Here is an 18831-nt window from a genome sequence, read left to right on the forward strand (position 1 = left end):
ATTTTATATAATTTTTTGAAGGACAATGTTGAACTAAAACAAACGATAATCAGAAATATTAACAATACTTGAATTTCGATTCTGTGATCCAGCATTACGCAAGGACATATATACTAATGTCGTGTTACAAAAAGGATAGGTAGAAAAGTGTTCACATTTCTAGAGGAAAAAAAGGTATTTTCATCAGAGTTAGCACCATTGCGGAGAACATCAGTATGCTATTAAATATTGGAATTGAGTCATGTTGACGGCGCCGATACCACATCAACAGCGTTCCAGAAAATGAGATATTGCATCTTTCATCCTTTGTTTTAACCAATCGGAAGGAAGCAAACACAAACGGGCCTATGTTGCAATAGCCGACGCTTAAACACACCTCGTATTTCCATTCACATTTTTCTTATTTCACGGCATCATTTTATGCTTCAATTCTGAGCCGGAATAGAAACTCCAAATGTGCAGCTAAGGTGAGATATTCAATTGAAAATGTGAAGTAATTACTTATGAAATTGAAGGTTTTTACGACAACGACCTAAACGCGGTAGTAATGTACCACATGACCTAAATTGGCCAATCACGATCTGTAATGAAGGGTTTTTACGTTAATGCCTATTGCTGGTCCGCCATTGCTGTCCTTCGGTAGCTCGTTGGTTCTTATTCAGAATCCTTTCAGATTATGGACACCAAGAGCCATCCGACGACGCAAGGCCATCAGCAGCAAGCAGAAAGCGATAAAGAAGGGTATCATTAAAGTTTTATTATTTTTTCATCTTAAAGTAATTCGAAGAATCGAAGTGAAAATCCCATGTGAGCCTAAACCTCTTGCCTTTGTACTGTTAGTGCGGAAGGCAGAGAACTGTATTGTCGCAAACGAGGACAACTAATTTACGTTCTAATTTTGAGGGTGGATCGGATAAATTAAGAACAAAAGCAGTTCCTCCAATATTACCAGGTATACCAACAGCATTTTAGTGGAATATACTTGCTATTTTGTCTCTTTTAACCCTTACAACTGCCGAAAAACATCCATAGGCTAGCCTCGGATTCGAAGGATGCATCTTTACAAAGCCTAGGTGTAGGCTGTGTTACAAAGATAGCGGTGCTCTGAAACGCAGAATCAATAATAGCCTAACATGACTATTCCCGGTAGGAAGGAAATTATTTTATGCCTAAGTCATTATTTCTACGCCTAAACGTTTATAGGGTAAATGTAACTTGTATCAGAAAGATTTGCTATATTTTTAACCTCATATTCTCATAACCAGTAACAATGAAATAAGTCCCAACTTCCATTCCAGGCCTAGGCGTATCGGCTTGTACAACTTTCCTGCTTCTCCCTCACCCAAGTTACACCACACACCCCAGCGAGATATATAATTGTTAAGTTACATGGCACATAGAGTAAACTACCATACTATTTACTACACCAGTGGGTTACTTTGGGGCCATATATCATTAGGCTTACAATAAGTTTCAGCTGAGGTACAGCTACTAGTATAGTTAAGGCTTCATAATTGACGCACCTTAGTAATTGATGCACCTTCAAATATTACTAGGAATGATACAGCCGTTAGCCTTAACTATTTGCAGTCAAGCAGAGTTACATATTTGAAGAGTTTTTATCCATTTCAGGTACATGATGATCAAATTATGTTTTTTTTTAGCTTTTATCACCCTCCCCCAGTTTTGCACATTTTTTTGGCATTTGGAAATCTCACTCCCTATAAGTAACTAAAATTACCTCAATATGATACCACTACATTGGGGCCTGGCCTGTCTGAGCGTAGAGGCTCAGCATAGCAAACAGAATTCAAAGTCAATGGATGTATACTGAGTCCTACACTACAGTTAGCTTATCAACAAATGTGTCAATTTATGGGTATGAAAGAACTTGACACAGCTGACATTTTGTGGTCAAATTCTACTCAATTATATGTTGTGTAGGCACAGAACAATAAATATTTTGAGATCATTACATTTCTGAAGAACTACAAATAACGAAAAATGAATACAGTTGAGTGATTTGGAATTTTTCGTTGATAGACATTGTTAAACAAGTGCGTCAATTATGAGCCCACCATGTTACTACTAGGCATAGTTCCGACTCCAAAATCATGTTACTCAAATATGTAGTTTACTAAACCATGGTGTTTGTAATCGGAGGTGTAATATTTGTTATGGAATAGTGATGAGAGCAGACCAGAAATTTGCTCACAGGTACATGCTTTTATCCTTTGGCAGCCAGGTCTGTTTTCACATTCAATTTAAAACCAAACTATACTTTGGACATCACAGTTAATAATTTAGTGTTCACATTTGGTATAGCAGCGTTGAAGTCTTCAAATTTTGGTTTTATTTAATGCTAGGGCTCCTGTATAAAATCTTTCAACATATTTTAGCACTTATATAGCAATTTGCCCATTTTGTATAGCATTTTGCTATGTGATACTCTCTAAATTTGTCCCTGCATTCATAAGCCTAAGATTTTACTGTAATGCTACACATATATGTTCAGGGAATAATTTAAATTTTTTGTAGCAGCTTTAAAGTCACTGAATTTTGTGACTAACAAAATCGCCTATGGTTCACATGTAAAAAACCACTATACTGTATATATCTTTGGACTTGCAGTTGCATAGAAATTTGACATTTTGCATAGCATTTGGCGATGTGATAGTGGTTTAATTATCCCTGAACATTACCTGTACTAATATTGAGGAATTGCTTTTTAATGTTTATTACATACAATGTTATCATCTCAATGGTATTTTAAGTCATCCATGAAAAAGTTTGGAACCTGCAAGTGTGCTATTCTATGGCCCTGCAAGCCTAGCAGTACAATACCCCACTGAGAGAGTTGGAAGAATTCCTTTAAGCATTTCATATGGTGTATTTTCCATAAATTTCAGTCATTGGGCATTGCAATTTGTTTACTATATGTTCGCAAACAAAGTTTCTCACACAAAAAGTGGGCACTTCTATGGTACAGAAAATATCATACTTGTGCTAGGCCAGTCTTTTTCCCCTGATGCTCCAAAAAGTCCTGGCTGTGTATAGATTAGTTGTAAAACCTGTAGAAACTACATCAACCACCCATCAAAACACGATATTGTCAAGGTATGGTACGATCACACATTGATGACTGCTTCAGGGCACCTTGCCAATTCGCCCCATATTCAGTACATATGGTGTTGATAAATATGGGGAAACTCATTAAATATGCAAAAAATATGAGGTAGAGTAATGTGTAATCCCAAGAAATTGGATAGGCTTACAGTATCGTGTACATCATGTATGTCATGGAAATCAAATGGATTTGATAAAATCATTCTCAGTTCATTCATAGTTACCAATTTTCATTTCATTCTAAATTTACACACAAACACTCTGCTATCGACATCAGATAGGAAGGGAATATCATCAAAATATGACATTTCAGAGGAAAACATTTGTTTTTATTCTTTCATTACCTCAAATAAACTGTATCGGCACTGGAGAAATTTAAATTAATTCCCAGACTGGCTGGTAATGGCTTGGACAGGATAATTAATTTTTCAGTTGTTCCCACGTTGGGTGCATCAGTATATCAATTTACCGAAAATACCAGGTATATCGAAAAAACTTCAGTACCCGGTAAAAATAGTACACGTTTAAAATAATGACCCAGGTAACCCACACAAACTTGAGGATATTCCGGCTGCTATTGTGTGTACCTAAGCCTTACCCGTAGTCCTGAACTGCAAACATTCTTGCTGCACAATCTTAGTACCTTGTACCTGTTGCTTGTACTGTGTGGTGTACAAACCATATGCAGATCATCATCATAGATGAATCAGCATATAGCCAATGAGCTAACCGGACAAAAGTTCAAAGAAGGGACATACAGGTAAAATCCCAGTCACATTGTACCATAATACCCTCACTTTGCTACGGCTAATTGCTTAAAAACTTCAGCATAGTTGTACCATACCTTAAGCACAGTTTCCCGCGAAATGGTTCTCTCCAGTTTCTTTTCACATACGTAGTTTGTCAAATGCTCTAACAAGTTATTTTTGGGCAGAAACCGATTCTGGGAAATATGAGTGAACAACACTGATTTTCATATTTTCAATTTGGTCAAATCTTTAAATAAATTGATGCAAAGGAAACAAAAGAGGGGAAAATCGTTGTCATAAACCTGCAAATACATTTGTAGGCTAGGCTTGTGTCCATATTGTTCATGCTAATGTGAGTACAGTTAATGTTAGAAGTAGTGGTTCCACAAAAATTTGTGGTTCACCAGGTATTCGTGACCCAGTATATATGTATCGGTTTGCGTATACCGACGCACCTATTCCCACATCACTAGCATGGTAGGCTGAGTAAAAACTGGTGCTTATTTTTCAGTCTGGAATGGCAGAAAGAATTTAATGTGCCGGGTGCCCCACTGTTCCTTATCTCTGTATTTGGGCTACATAACTTGATGGCCAAAAAGCCAGTTAGGCTATCAACTTTCAATTTGCTAGCTTCCTTCATCGAGCGTTGTATTTGACGAGTGCACAAAGCACAATTAAAATTGAACCTGCTTACAACTGTCTTACACTTCTTGGTAAGAATCCAAGAAACTTTATACACAGGAAAGGAAAGTTGTTACATTCAATCACACTCAATCAGTCGTCTTCATAAGCTGAAGTCTTCATTGTAGCAATTGTAAAGAGTTATCATTTTCCATATCCAGACACAAATTGTTAATTTCTTACTATTATTGAAAGGGGAAAAGCGTTTCCTATTTAATACTGGAACGATACGCATCTGCTACCTGCAGTTCGTTCTTCATTTTTGCTACTTTTCAACAGGAATGCTTCATTTCATATGACGTTATCAGTCTTCTCTTCACATCAGCAGACTATATCTACATTACCATTTCTAGTTGACAAGGTTTCTTGAGATAATTGGTTTGATTTTTTTTGTCTTTTTTCTTTAAGGTCATTGACCTCTTCAGAGCCAGCCCCTGTTGCTGGCAACAAGGGGGTGAATGGTCCAGGGGGAAAGCACACCAGCAACAAAACCCAGCTGCAGGCAGACGGGAAGTGCAACGGCGAAATGAAGACGGAAACAGTGAGTCTTTCGAAACACTTTCATGACAGGAGTACTTAAAAGTACCACCAGTTAAATTTGACAATTAAATGACTGACAAAACACAGGATGTATACCTAAAAATGGCTAGCCAGGCTGCAGACCTAGAAATACTGAATTAAGACTTATCTGAACCTATTTACTGTATTTTTGTTGTCAAGACAGTGATGGTCATCAGCCTTTGAACAATTAATAGTCATTGATGGTAATGTCTATAGTAAAGATGTGCAAGTTCAGCTATCATATCAGCTTTGAGAAGTAAACAGAGGGTTTAGAAGGGAGATACTTGTACACCACTCACAAGCAAATCATCACTACAATCACTGACAGCCAAGTCCATGTCTATTCAAGCATTCATTCACTTTAATAAGATTTAGCTTGTTAGTTTTAGTGTATCACTCAGTCCATGCCTGTCCCTATATCTGTCTTGACATTTCGTCCCTTCTTTCGCGTACTGACAAATTTGCATATTATGATATTTGTTGTACGTAGTGACAAATGTTTTAGAAACATCTATATGCCCTTAAAATTGTCCTACATCCTTTAATTTTTATTGGCAATAAAATATAATTTGTTGTCTGTAACTTAAATCTAAGGGACTGCTTAAATGATATTCATTGTGATTAAAATTCAGTTGCAAATTAGTGAAATGATTTGGACTGTGATATATCTTTTTTGAACATTCGTCAGTACGCAGAACAGGGAATGAATGTTCATACCTATAGTGGTTAGGGAGAGTCTGAGGATTTCTTGGGTCCTTTCCCATAACATCAACGTCATGGAAAATAACACTGAAAGAATGAACACACATAAGCCGGGAAACTTGGGCTAGATCTGATATTGAGGATGCAGTATCAAGTGTTGAGTACACAATTACTCAGAAGTGGTTAAAATTAGAAAGCACTGTACTAAGGATATTTCTTGAAGATTCAGAACACTCAAACAGTTCTGGCACAAAAAATCTCAAAGATGCTTTGCATTTTGGATATTTGCTGTGTATTGATCATTTTACTCTTGAACATCTGTATAGGTATATTTATAGCTGACTCTCAACCACTGATGATGTCATCTTTTTCAGACTCCACAGATAAAAAATGAGGCTGCAGAACAGCCTGTAACATCACCTCAATCACAGACCAAAAGACTTCAAGGAAGACAAACAAACCAGTTGCAATATTTACAGAAAGTTGTCATGAAGGCCCTTTGGAAGCACCAGTTTGCTTGGCCTTTTCACCAACCTGTTGACCATATCAAGTTAGCTTTACCTGTGAGTAATTCTCATTTGGATGAAAGTATTTATTGAAGACTGCTATACGAGAAGTTGTTATGTCTTCTGTTTCCCCTCTTGCCCTACAGCTGTTAAAAGATTTTCACTTTCCATTAGACTAACAACATTTCAGACAATCCTACCCTACAAAGGTTCAAATAACCAGGAAGCATGCGTCTCTTCTGGAGTAAGAAACAATAAGCAAAAGTACAGACTACAAGTTGTACTCTTAAATACCTAGCTGAAGTACATTACCAATAATTTTGATTTGATCAGCAAATGGGAATGCAAGGCCTGCTAAAATATTCCCTGTTTCCAAAGCGAATATGTCTGCTTTCTGATCTTCATCACCAGGATTACTATCAAATCATCCGCCACCCAATGGACTTAGGCACAATCAGGAAACGCTTACAAAACAACTTCTACCACAGTGCAAAAGAATGCATAGCAGACTTCAAGCTCTTGTATACTAACTGTTATGTTTATAATAGTCCTGGTGAGGTAAGCATGTCAACATCGTCCTCTATCTTCAATTACTCCAATTTTGTCTTTTTTAGGATTATCTTGATGTCATCAAACACCCCATGGACTTGGGCAGCATTAAAAAGAGATTGGAAAGCATCTACTACTACTCTGCAAAAGAATGCATTGCAGACTTCAAGCTCATGTTTACAAACTGTTACACTTACAATAACCCAGGAGAGGTGAGGTTTCAATGTCTGCATGCAAGTTTGTTGTCGTTCCAGTACAAGATGTCTGCTCTATGTGCTTTGTTTCTTTTTTTTTGTTCATATTATATAATTCCTTTGCTGCTTGTAGATTTAGTTGTTATTGGATACTTTCAACTAATTTGCTACTAAATCAATCACAATCGTTGTTCTAGGAAATTTAGATCCCATGGAGTTTTTTATGGATCCGATTTATAATTATGGCAATAACACAAGATTTTTAGCAATTATGCTACATTTGTTTCCAGATTTTTTTTAAATGTTGGTGTTTTGATTTTCATCCTATTTGGCAGTCTTCTTTTGTAACCTGATTTATTTCTCCAGTTTCTCTATTACGGAGACGTTGGAGAAATCCGTATTTAAACCACCTTCTCATCATAATTAATAGTCTTTACATCGTATGTCTCTGTTTGTTTAGGATGTCGTCCTGATGGCTCAAGCACTGGAGAAGTTGTTTCTCACTAAGGTTGCTCAGATGCCTCAGGAAGAAGTTGAACTCCCTCCACCATCCAAACCAGGAGATGCAGGAGCTAAAAGAGGAAAGAAGGGCAAACGTGTAGCACCACCTAGTGAGTTAACTTCTCATCTATTTGGGAAGGTCCATGTCTATACTCTTTATCTTTGGTGTGGCTATAGGCATTGATACTAGGTCCCTAATAGAACACACTACCCTTCTAACACGGATGTTTAATAATGTTGAACCTAAACCACATTCGTTTGGGGCATGTAGATAACCAAGCACATTCATACACAGTAATATGAAGGCAAGAATATGGGACATCAGTGGTTTCGGAGGAAAAAATAAAAGGTTGGCGTGTTTTAGCGACATTTATTCATGGAACAGATGATGCTTAGGATGTTGCTAGATGTAGAAAGTGCACAATTGTAAGATGTGTAATGTATGATGGTGAAGATAGTTGTTGGTATGCTTAATAATGCAAAGAAAACTTGAGAAATATTTACTCCAGCCAAGGAGATTTTAAGAAAGCGTTAGAACTTGTATTCCAAATCAGCATTAATTTGACATTGAGTCTATACCATAATTCAGTAGAGCTGGTGTCCTTGGTATCTTTCTGCTTGACTTATCCATGATCAGTGATTTTTTGAAGTGACTAATTGTGACTATGTTTTGTCCATTTCAGGAACAGTTAGGGCTAATTCTGTTAACCAGACAGAACCTATGATAGAAGATGTGGAGGAGGAAGAGGAGGAGGAAGAGGAGGAAGAAGAAGAAGAACCTCTCCCTCCTCCTGTGAAGGCTGTTCCTATGGTAGTTGAACCACCCCCACTTGTTACACAAGCTCCACCAACACCTCCAGCAGCAGTAGCAACACCTTCATTTAATACGCCTCAGCCTGTGTACACATCTCCCCCTGCACCAACTCCAACAAAGGTAAAACTCTTATACTTTGTCAGGCATGTTAGAGGCACAGAGAGAGATCTATGCTGCCCATCTTTTAGCTTTTTTATTTAATTCTTTGCCCTTTGTTTCAGTGACACTATTAGTTAATCCTAATGTAAACCGCAATTCTTGTTATTCATTATACAGTTTTAAAGAGTCCATAGAGACTTCTTTTCATTTAACCTTTTTGGCATGGATACTGTAATTCATGTAGCTTTATCCTAATCAAAAAAGGTGAGATCAAAAACCATGTTTTAATCCCAGGATCTTTATTCCAATAAGATTGCTGATTCATGCAATGGTAACATAATGGACTTGAAATGCCTAAGTGTCTGTGCGCAATTGCGACAGATTCTAACATCTTATGAAAAGAAGAATACTTTCCGTGTTTCGGACAATGAAAGAGGAGACAACTTCGTTGAGTTGAGCCTTTCATATGAGGCAATGCACAAGACCTTTTATCACTGATCAAATATTGCTATGTTGATAGTTTTAAAAAGGCTGAAATTTGAGTTTTGTCTTTATTGTATTGTCTTTATTCTTAGCTTTGACTAATTTCTATATTTCATTTTATAGTCCAAAAGAGGGGTCAAGAGGCAGGCAGACACTACAACACCATCAACAGTTTCACCAAACTTGCCCATGAATAATGAATACGATCCCACCCAGCCAAAGCCTGCCAAAATTCCAACAAGAAGAGAGAGTAACAGACAAATAAAACCCCCTAAGCGAGATCTCCCTGAAGCTGCCCAACATCAGAAGGGAAAGAAAGACATAAAACTCACCGCTCAGCTGAAATACTGTGCAAACGTCATTAAGGATTTCCTGTCTAAAAAACATTCGGTAAGTTTGATTGTACTCTTTTCGTATATAGTGTACATAAACAGCTTCAAACAGTGATATCACACATCCTGAGGTATGATTGTAACCATCACAACCTGAAAGGAGAGAAGATGTTTGGATGTGATCCTTGGTGGCACTTGTTTGTATGAATTTGACAGTCTTTTCTAGAGTTATTATGCATTATTAGGGGAGCTGACATCATCATTGATGAAGTAGGAAAGTAGCATCTCAGACGGAATATTTTAACCTTAAACCACCATCCTACACTTTAACATTTGACTCCTGGACCATAACAGTATCACACTTTTAGCAAACTGGCATAGTCTTGTGTAAAGTTCAGGAGGTGGGAAAAACAAAAGGTGATGGTTACCTACTGATCCTTACAAATTCCGCCCACATTCAAATCTGTGAGGTGTTGTTGGGCTCAGGAGGGTTAGGGTAAAGGTGAATATTAAAATCCTACCAAAAATCATCCTTTAATAGCTTATATTTGTATTAGTACTGTGGAAGGCACTGTTGGTCAGGGCTTCAATACAATAGGCTATCAAAGAAGTAAGCAATCGTTTTACAGGTTGCTGCAGCTGAAGTGTTCTGCTTGGGAGGCCATTCTCTCTTTTCACTATCTGCGACCTGTGGAAAAAGTTCACAAGATTTTGATTGATATAGAAATTGAATTGGACCAGTTCTTCTTAAATTGTCTCTTACCATTAACTAAGCAACCTTTTTGTGGCAGGGATGAAGTCTTTAAATGGCTTTAATCCCAATCAAAAAGGTAACAGAAAAGCCATGTTAAATCCCAGGATCTTGCTTCAAATAAGACTACTGATTCATGCCATGGTGACATGCTAATTGTAAGAACTGAGCAGTCAGTCCATAACTTATGGAAAGTTTATTATCCGACCTTGTTCTATCTAAAACCATCTATATGCTTAGCAGTTCACATAATTGTTTCACATTACGGAACTTGGTGTACAGCTTGGATGTTTTTCAAAATTATTTAGTTAAAACAAAATAGTTTTGAAGGGATTTTTGAAAAATTACACTAAAAGAAGTTGTAGTTGTGGATAAATTCACCTGGTTGGATGCCGTTTATCAGAATGTATTTTGAAACTGCCTCAAAGATATTGGTCATTGTAACTGCATCGATGCGAGTGAAAATTTTTTGATTAAGACCAACTGTTGTTCTAGTAACTTGCCAACCACTGTTTCTATAACATTGCACCTGTACCTTACATATTCAAAATATTCCGAAAAAGATGAATTATTATGCATTATTAGGGGAGCTGACATAATCATCGATGATGTAGAAAAGTAGCATCTCAGGCAGAATATTTTAACCTTAAACCACCTTCCTACACTTGAACATTTGACTCCTGGACCACAGTATCACACATTTAGCAAACTGGCATAGTCTTGTGTAAAATTCAAGAGGTGGGAAAAACGAAAAGGTGGTGGTTACCTACTGATCCTTACAAATTCTGCCCACATTCAAACCTGTGAAGTGTTGTTGGGCTCAGGAGGGTTAGGGTTAAAGGTGAATATTAAAATCCTACCAAAAATCATCCTTTAAAAGCTTATATTTGTATTAGTACTGTGGAAGGCACTTTTGGTCAGGGCTTCAATACAATAGGCTATCAAAGAAGAATATACCAAATGACAATTTCTTTAAGGAAATGTTTGAATTCAATTGTCAGGTTTTTATTGATGGGAAGAGGAAGTAGAAAGTTTCCATCTCTCTCAGGTTTGGTGTGTTACTATCATATCTATATATTGTCTCTTTTAACAGGCATATGCTTGGCCATTTTATAAACCTGTCGATGCTGATGTGCTACAGCTCCACGATTATCATGAAATTATTAAACATCCTATGGATCTTGGTACTGTCAAGGTGAGTCTCATTTTGCGGTTTCATGCTCCCTGATAGTAACAAGTTCATGATGGATAGGCATGATAGAATCCTGGGTGCGCTGAGAAGTAAGCAATCGTTTTACAGGTAGCTGCAGCTGAATTGTTTTGCTTGGGAGGCCATTCTCTCTTTTACTATCTGTGACCTGTGGAACAAGTTCACAAAATTTTTTGAATAGAAAAATTGAATTTGACCAGTTCTTCGTACAGTGTCTCTTACCATGTACTAAGCAACCTTTTTGTGGCAGGGATGAAGTCTTTTAAATGGCTTTAATCCCAATCAAAAAGGTAACAGAAAAACCATGTTAAATCCCAGGATCTTGCTTCATATAAGATTACTGATTCATGCCATGGTAACATGCTTATTGTAAGAACTGAGCAGTCAGTCCATAACTTTTGGAAAGTTTATTATCCAACCTTGCTATATCTGAAGCCATCTATATGCTTAGCAGTTCACATAATTGTTTCACATTATGGAACTTGGTGTACAGCTTGGATGTTTTCCAGAATTATTTAGTTAAAACAAAATATTTTTGAAGGTTTTTTTAAAATTTTCACTAAAAGTAGTTGTAGTTGTGGATAAATACACCTGGTTGGATGCCGTTTATCAGAATGTATTTTGAAAATGCCTCAAAGATTTTGTCATTGTAACATGCATCGATGCGAGTGTAAATGTTTTGATTGATTAAGACCAACTGTTGTTCTAGTAAGTTGCTAACCACTGTGTCTATAACATTACATGTGTACCTTACGTATTCAAAATTTACAGAAAAAGATGGATGCTAGAGAGTACAGGAACTCAACAGAATTTGCCGCAGACATGAGAATGATATTTACAAATTGTTACAAGTACAATCCTCCAGATCATGACGTCGTTGGAATGGCTCGTAAATTGCAGGTCAGTAATGTGGTTGTGGAAAAAAAACCTAGTTTTGCTTGTGAAGGGGAAGAATGGAGATGGATGGGTCTGTGGGTTGATAAGACTGGAGATGGGAGCAGCCACAAAAGAAAAGGAGCTCGTTGGAGGGGCTTTATAATTGCTGATCGGTGATGTGGCATAAGAAAACTGGTGAAGGGGTATGAGTGGTGATGGGTGGGGGTAGGGCTGGATGTAAGTAAAGATTAGAGAAATTATGGGAGCAGTCACAAAGTGAAAAAGTAATATTGGTAAACTGAAATCATCTAGTGTCAATCATGGAATAGTCATAACACATCTTTGTAGAGTATTTCTTAACAATTATCCATCAGTTGATACACTGGTGCCCTTCAGTTGTCACCGTGAAATGAATATTTACCAATAGCATAACTCTCTTCAATTATAGGAAGTATTTGAAGTCAAATTTGCTAAAATGCCTGACGATCCCTTAGAAGAAGACCTCTATGCTAGTGAAGATGCAAGTGTAACCACCCCTGTCGCAGTCAACGAAAGAGTCAACGACAGAGTACCTCCAGTGACTGGTAGTCCCAGCAGTTCATCAGAGTCATCTGAAGAAGAAGACAGTGAAGATGAAAGGCAACTTAGATTAGAACAATTACAAGACCAGGTATGTCTTCTCCTTGACAATAGAAAAAGAAAAGTCTCTTTGAACTTACACGTTGCAATAGTCATGAACAACAAAATTGTGCATCTGGTGTTCTCGTTAAACTGTAGTTTTGATGGTGTATGTGTCATGAGAGTTGCACTCTTGGGAGAATTTTACATATGCTGTTACTGCCTCAGATTAAAATGTATGGATGGGATGGTTGGCTTTGTGGACCAGGATCAATAAAGGGCAAAGATTAACATTGCATTACCAATGATGGAATTTTTCCATCCGCGTCAAAGAGAAGGAGGAATGTTGGGAAAGGGGAATTTTTTGGATGAGTTCATTTCTGCTCACTTGTAGCAAGTCCTGTAAGTGCATTTGCCACTGACATAGTCCTGTTATCTTAGGATATTCTTGGTGCGCAGTACCCTAAATGCCTAATAATGTGCTATAGTTAACGTAGAGGAGTGCGAGATGATGATAACCATGCGTGTCATTTGAGTCCCATCTTCCTCAAAGCATACCACTGCTCTCTGTTTGTGCGTTCTGCCAAGCTGTCTGCGGTTGTATGCTTGAGTTTGGGATATATGATACAGAGAGGTTTCTGATTGCCCCATTACAATGTTAACTTTTGTCGTCTTGGAGCTTGAATAGACAATTGTATAATTGAGTCCATTAGTGTCGTCTCAAGATCGCATCTCTTCGGACGCTTTTTTTTAGTGTTGATGTATTTGTATGATGATACTGTGCTGTGCTTGTGATGAGTATTCAGATTTGATTTTGCAGCGTGGAGGAGATATTTAAAACCTTTTATTAAACTGATTTTGCCCCTTACAGCTTAGGTTAGTTCATGAACAGCTTGCCCTCCTGAAAAGCTCAAAGAAAAGGAAAAAAGAGAAGAAAAAAAAGAAAGAGAAGCATAAAGACAAAACGAAAGAATTAGATAGTGATAAACAAAGAGAAAAAGAACTTGAAAGAGAGAAAGAAAGAGAGAAAGAACTTGAAAGGGAAAGGGAAAGAGAAAAGGAATTGAAAGAGAAGGAGAAAGAGCATGAGAGGTTACTAGAACAAAAGAGGATACAGGAAGAAGCAGCGCTCAAGGAGAAAGCCAAATCTGGCTCTAAAGCAAAAAATAATTCCGAGAAACCCAAGCCCAAGAAGACAAGGTAAGCTTTCGCTGACCCTCTGAGTGCCTACTTGTGTTGTGTAATAAAGCTTGCAGTGTGCTTGTCAGGCAGTGAATAATTTAGTGAAATTTTTAAACTAAAGTTCATGTGTACAAAAAAAGGCTATACATATTTGCACTTTTATAGCAACTTGGCCATATTGTATAGCATTGTGCGATGCGTTTTAAGATAAATTATTCCCTGGGGTGGGCAATCGAATGGGTGTTACTGGAGGGGGGGTGAAGAAAATTGCAGATTCTAGAAAGGCTGTAACCTTTTCATAACACAGTTCCCCACTTTCATGGTAAGCATAGCTTGAAATACATAGAAAAGGCCAGAACAGAAGTGTCCATGTGAAAATAAAGTTGCCTAGGCAGTACTTCCTGTTTGTGGGGTTGGCTGAATGAGGATGGGTGGTGTGGGAGAGAGTGCAGATGTTTTCTCCCAAAGAAACTGGCAAGAATTTCACTGGGGATGGTGCATATGATATGTAGTTAATGGTACTGAGACCTGTACTTATTTCAGAGCAAGAAAGTCTACTTCCAAAGCCAAAAAGCCTCCAGCAGAAGAAAGTGAAGATGAAGACATGGGCAAACCGATGTCATACGATGAGAAGAGACAGCTAAGCTTGGATATCAATAAATTACCTGGTAGGTCATCGTCATTGGAAGGTAGAAATAAAACGTTGCAAAGATTTCTACAGCCAATTTGGAAGAACACTGAATGGACTAGCTCAGGAATGGTAAAGTGTTGTAAAAAGTGTAGGATGGAAAATATTGGGAAGTCTTCTGAATAATTTGGTTATTGCTGATTCACAAATATGTAAAATTAATGCATATTGTTAAAAATGTCAAATTCTATGATTTTGTCAGTCTTTACTTTTTTCATGCCTGCTAGAAGCTTTGTAAATATGACTGGTAGTACTGAAGAGTTTTTTTTATTTTCTCAGCTTAACACCTTAGAAGCAAGCTTGTCTGTTTACCATATGATTTGACAGGTGTATTGGTATTTAGTGTCATGGGTTACATCATGTTGTTGTGGAATCTTAACTTGTAACCTGAAGAGTTTATTTCGTCTCTTCACATTCTCCTCACCAGGTGACAAACTTGGCCGTGTTGTACATATAATTCAATCCAGAGAGCCTTCCTTAAAAGATTCCAATCCAGACGAGATTGAAATAGATTTTGAAACCTTGAAACCGTCTACCCTTCGAGAACTGGAAAGATATGTCATGTCCTGCTTGAAGAAGAAACCCAGGAAACCCTATGGTGAGCAATCTTACTTCTCTCTTGTCTTTCAGGAATCAATATGAAAGTTATTTTGAATTTCTGTGAAATGGATGTGACATTTAAAAATGTCTGAAAAATGCTGGGTATTTTTATTTCAAAGATAAGCACATGAAATGCAGGAGAGAGACTTAACACAGTGACGTTTGTTACTTGTGTGAAGACGTATGGATGCTCCATTCAGTCATGGAAATAATTTCATTGCGCATAGCTTGGCTACATAAACTGCAAGGATAATCTCTAACAGCTTAACGCAGTTGTTAACTATGCATGAGCTATGCGCTATATGTTTGGTTGACTTTGCCACAATCCGTTAGCACTGTACTCTAAAGGAAAGGTACAGCACATAGAAACACAATCTGTTCCATGCCCCCAAATATCATTAAGAACATGGAAATTTGGCAAAACTTAAAAGCTTAAATGTTCATATGTGGGAAGCAGTAGTTTCAAGATTGGATTTCAACAGTTATGACCTTTTGGTAGTTAGCAGCTGCACTTTTGTTACCTCAATTCTTTAGTGTGATGGAAGGGGTATTGATTTATGTGCAAATATCACATGACTTGGTTAGAGTAATGAGTAGTTACACCCCCATAGCAACATGTGGCTTTTAGTAGAAAGTTATTACAAAAGATTGACTTTGACTCATTTTCACATTGCCTGCATTTCCCCAAATAATTTCCAAACAGTAGCGATACAAATACCCGTCTGGAGTACCACATTTCAGTTTTGAATGGAGAGCAAACTTACGATTGTGTTCAATGTTTTACTTGTAACATTACACTAAAGAATTTGCAGTCTGTTCACATCCATGATATACACGCATGACATGAACGTCGCAAGGTTTCTAATTTTGATTTCGATTGCAGTCTCGAAAAAGAATGCCAAGTCAAAAGCAGAAGCCCAGAGTCAGAAGAAGCTAGAATTAGAAAGGCGGTTAGAAGATGTTAGCGGTCAACTTGGTGGTCAATATGCCAAAAAGCAAACCAAGAAAGGCAAAGGTAATTTTGTTTCTAAGTAACCATTTTGAAGCTGTTAATAAATGTCATGGTATTTTGTTCATATAGTATTCTTCACTGTTTAGTCTGTCTGACTTACTGTTATATCTTGGGTTCTTGAATCAAGGTGTTTTCAAGTAAGAGTATCATGTGGAATTAACAGGTTAATAAATCCAATGTCCTTGTACAAAAATGTCATGTGCAATGGTTCAAATTAATCTAGGGAACTTTTCAAAAATGCAAATTAATTTGATTTTTAGAAGACTTGCAATCAACATGAAAATATGTTGAGGCTTCTTTGTTAATTTCACTGAACATTTGCAGTTTAAAGTATGAAAAGTTTCATTCTGCAAGACTTTACACGATTTATAAGATGGCTACATGTGGATCTGACTGTTCAATCTCAGGGATTGAAAACTGAACTTCTGTTGGTGGAGTGGGGGGGGGGGCAGACAGGAGGGGGAATGGTTTAAAGCTCTCACCTTTAGTGTATGTGCACCACCTCCTGATAATGTCCTCATTGAGAAGACAAGTATGTTGTAAGCAATGCTCTGTGAACTTTGCTTCAAATGAACGAAAGCTTATAAGCTTTGAAAAAAAAAAAAAAACCTAAGCATGTTTTTGTGATTGATTACAAATGTGAATTGTATGTCTTTGTAGCAGCTGCCGAGCCTGGTTCAGCCAACGCTGTGGATGGTGGAGAGACGAGGCTTAGTGCAAGCAGTAGCAGTTCAGACGAGAGTGATGCCAGCAGTAGTTCCAGCGCATCATCCAGCTCTGATAGTAGTGACTCAGAGTCAGGTACTTAGGTTGATTATCACACTCATTAAACAAACAAAAGGTAGAAAAAAAAAATGAATAATAGAGAAAGTTAAAACTAGCATGTGTAATCAATGTGTCAAGAATGTTGTAAACCTTCAAAAATATAGACTGTGAAATAGTAGACTTCAAAATGTTTTGTACGTAGAAAAAAAAGAGTTCAGAAACTCAGAAAAGGGGGGGAAATGCTAAAAGATGAGAATGGACTTGTGAATAGAGAAATAATTGGAAATAAGGGCGATTGCACATCCTCTAACTGTGGAATTAGTCGAGGGGTAAGTTCATTGAGATTGTTTAGGAAGATAGTGTGTATAAAATTGCAATGAAGAAAAAGAGATAAAAAACAACAAACATATTTTTGAAATCATCCTCTTGAGTTTGTTTCAAGTGAAAAATTAAACTTGTGTACATTTTGTATATGATAGACCAATTTGACGAGTTGTCCATACTTGAGTTTTCCTTATCCTGTATCTATGTATATGTATTGTAAGAATAGCAGATGTTTCTTTTTTATCATAATTTGGTTCCTCATACTTTGAATGGGACATGTGACTTGTTGGTCTCCCAAATGAGGATGAGTTTTATAAACAAAACAAAAAAGAAACAATTCTGTAGGGGTCTCATGTTACTCTGCATCCTGGGTAGCCTCATTGGTGACAATATAGGTCCGTATATAAACTGAAATGATCCTCACTTTCTGAAGAGGTTGTGAGATTGGTGATGCAAGGTCCTGTAAATATATGCTGCATATTAGTCCCCTAGGGAACTGCAAGTATTTTGTCATATGAGCACATGATATCCTTCATAAGTAAGGCTGACAGTTGTTACACTGGACTGGTTCAGTTTTTAGCGGATCGTTTTGCCCCATTTTAATTTTTTTTCCCTTCCTTTTTTGCACATCGTTCAGAGTGCCATTGTGTGTGTTTTAACATTGCAGAAGCTGGTTTTGTCTATGAGCAGTGCTAAAGTATTTTATCAAGGGCCTGTCTTGTAAATGTTTTTTGGTCACGACTCATTTCTAATCACAAGGCAATGGCACCGCTGTTTCAACATTTTGAATGTGCATGGTGAGATCGTCGCCTCCTTGAGAGTGAACCAGATACGGTCCTGTTCTAAACTTACTGAAAGTTGAACCAAGACATCCGGTTATTTATTCATATTTTCTTTCTTTTATGTTGTCGTAACAAGTTAGTTTAACCTTGGCTCCAGTGTTTGCCGACATTGGTTTCTGAAGTAGGACACTTTCACAGTATCAAAAGAATTGTTATAAAAAAATATTTTGCCAAGGGTGAAACAAGAGTGAAACAGTATTGATTGCCAAAAAATGTCAAAAAACACACAATTGCACTCTGATTATTCCCTTGGTACTACTGGTATTCCTTAAAATTCAATGCTAAATTAAGGGAATCCTCCCCATACCATTTCTTTTCTTATTAACTTTTGCCAATGTTTTCTCCTTGTTCTTGTTTTCTAAGTTTTGTTAAGTCTGGCGCTCTTTGTATTGCTGTAAATATCTTTTTGTGGGTGAGTTTGTTAGATAAAAAATTGATCGAGGTAGAAATAACCAAAACATAACTTGTGATGGCTAATCATTTTGTGTGGTGCTTTGTTTGTAATGCATTTGTAAATCCAGTTACCTAGCTGAACAAACACACACAAAGAAAGAAAAATTGCATGGGACCTTTCAAAGGCTTTTTTTTTTTTCTTGTTTGGAAAGGAAACATTTTTATCGCAAAATCTAAACTAAAATTTAGTGAGGCTAACTAGTGTGAAATTTG

General features: G+C 37.2%; 1 protein-coding gene and 1 non-coding gene across 6 annotated transcripts in view; both read left to right on the top strand.

Moving 5' to 3' along the window:
- Nucleotides 1-129: 129 nt before the first annotated feature.
- Nucleotides 130-18831, top strand: part of LOC139964015 (bromodomain-containing protein 2-like) — a 37761-nt gene continuing 19059 nt past the window's right edge. The window contains exons 1-15 of one of the 5 annotated variants that reach the window (XM_071965310.1): nucleotides 130-467; nucleotides 4965-5097; nucleotides 6194-6382; nucleotides 6940-7086; nucleotides 7529-7679; nucleotides 8253-8503; nucleotides 9089-9355; nucleotides 11142-11243; nucleotides 12030-12158; nucleotides 12583-12804; nucleotides 13624-13952; nucleotides 14478-14602; nucleotides 15050-15220; nucleotides 16106-16237; nucleotides 16895-17035. In XM_071965310.1, the coding sequence (XP_071821411.1) occupies nucleotides 5083-5097; nucleotides 6194-6382; nucleotides 6940-7086; nucleotides 7529-7679; nucleotides 8253-8503; nucleotides 9089-9355; nucleotides 11142-11243; nucleotides 12030-12158; nucleotides 12583-12804; nucleotides 13624-13952; nucleotides 14478-14602; nucleotides 15050-15220; nucleotides 16106-16237; nucleotides 16895-17035 (2371 nt within the window). In that variant the 5' untranslated portion in view covers nucleotides 130-467; nucleotides 4965-5082. Of the gene's footprint in view, nucleotides 468-586; nucleotides 953-4964; nucleotides 5098-6193; nucleotides 6383-6736; nucleotides 6884-6939; nucleotides 7087-7528; nucleotides 7680-8252; nucleotides 8504-9088; nucleotides 9356-11141; nucleotides 11244-12029; nucleotides 12159-12582; nucleotides 12805-13623; nucleotides 13953-14477; nucleotides 14603-15049; nucleotides 15221-16105; nucleotides 16238-16894; nucleotides 17036-18831 lie in introns of those variants that run through there. The other 4 variants (XM_071965306.1, XM_071965305.1, XM_071965308.1 and 1 more) reach the window with 4 other exon arrangements.
- Nucleotides 13256-13398, top strand: LOC139964421 (small nucleolar RNA SNORD10). The gene has a single exon (XR_011791968.1). It is a non-coding gene; the product is annotated as a small nucleolar RNA SNORD10 (small nucleolar RNA).

Source organism: Apostichopus japonicus, chromosome 22 (assembly GCF_037975245.1).
Source record: "Apostichopus japonicus isolate 1M-3 chromosome 22, ASM3797524v1, whole genome shotgun sequence".
NCBI classification, from domain to species: domain Eukaryota; kingdom Metazoa; phylum Echinodermata; class Holothuroidea; order Aspidochirotida; family Stichopodidae; genus Apostichopus; species Apostichopus japonicus.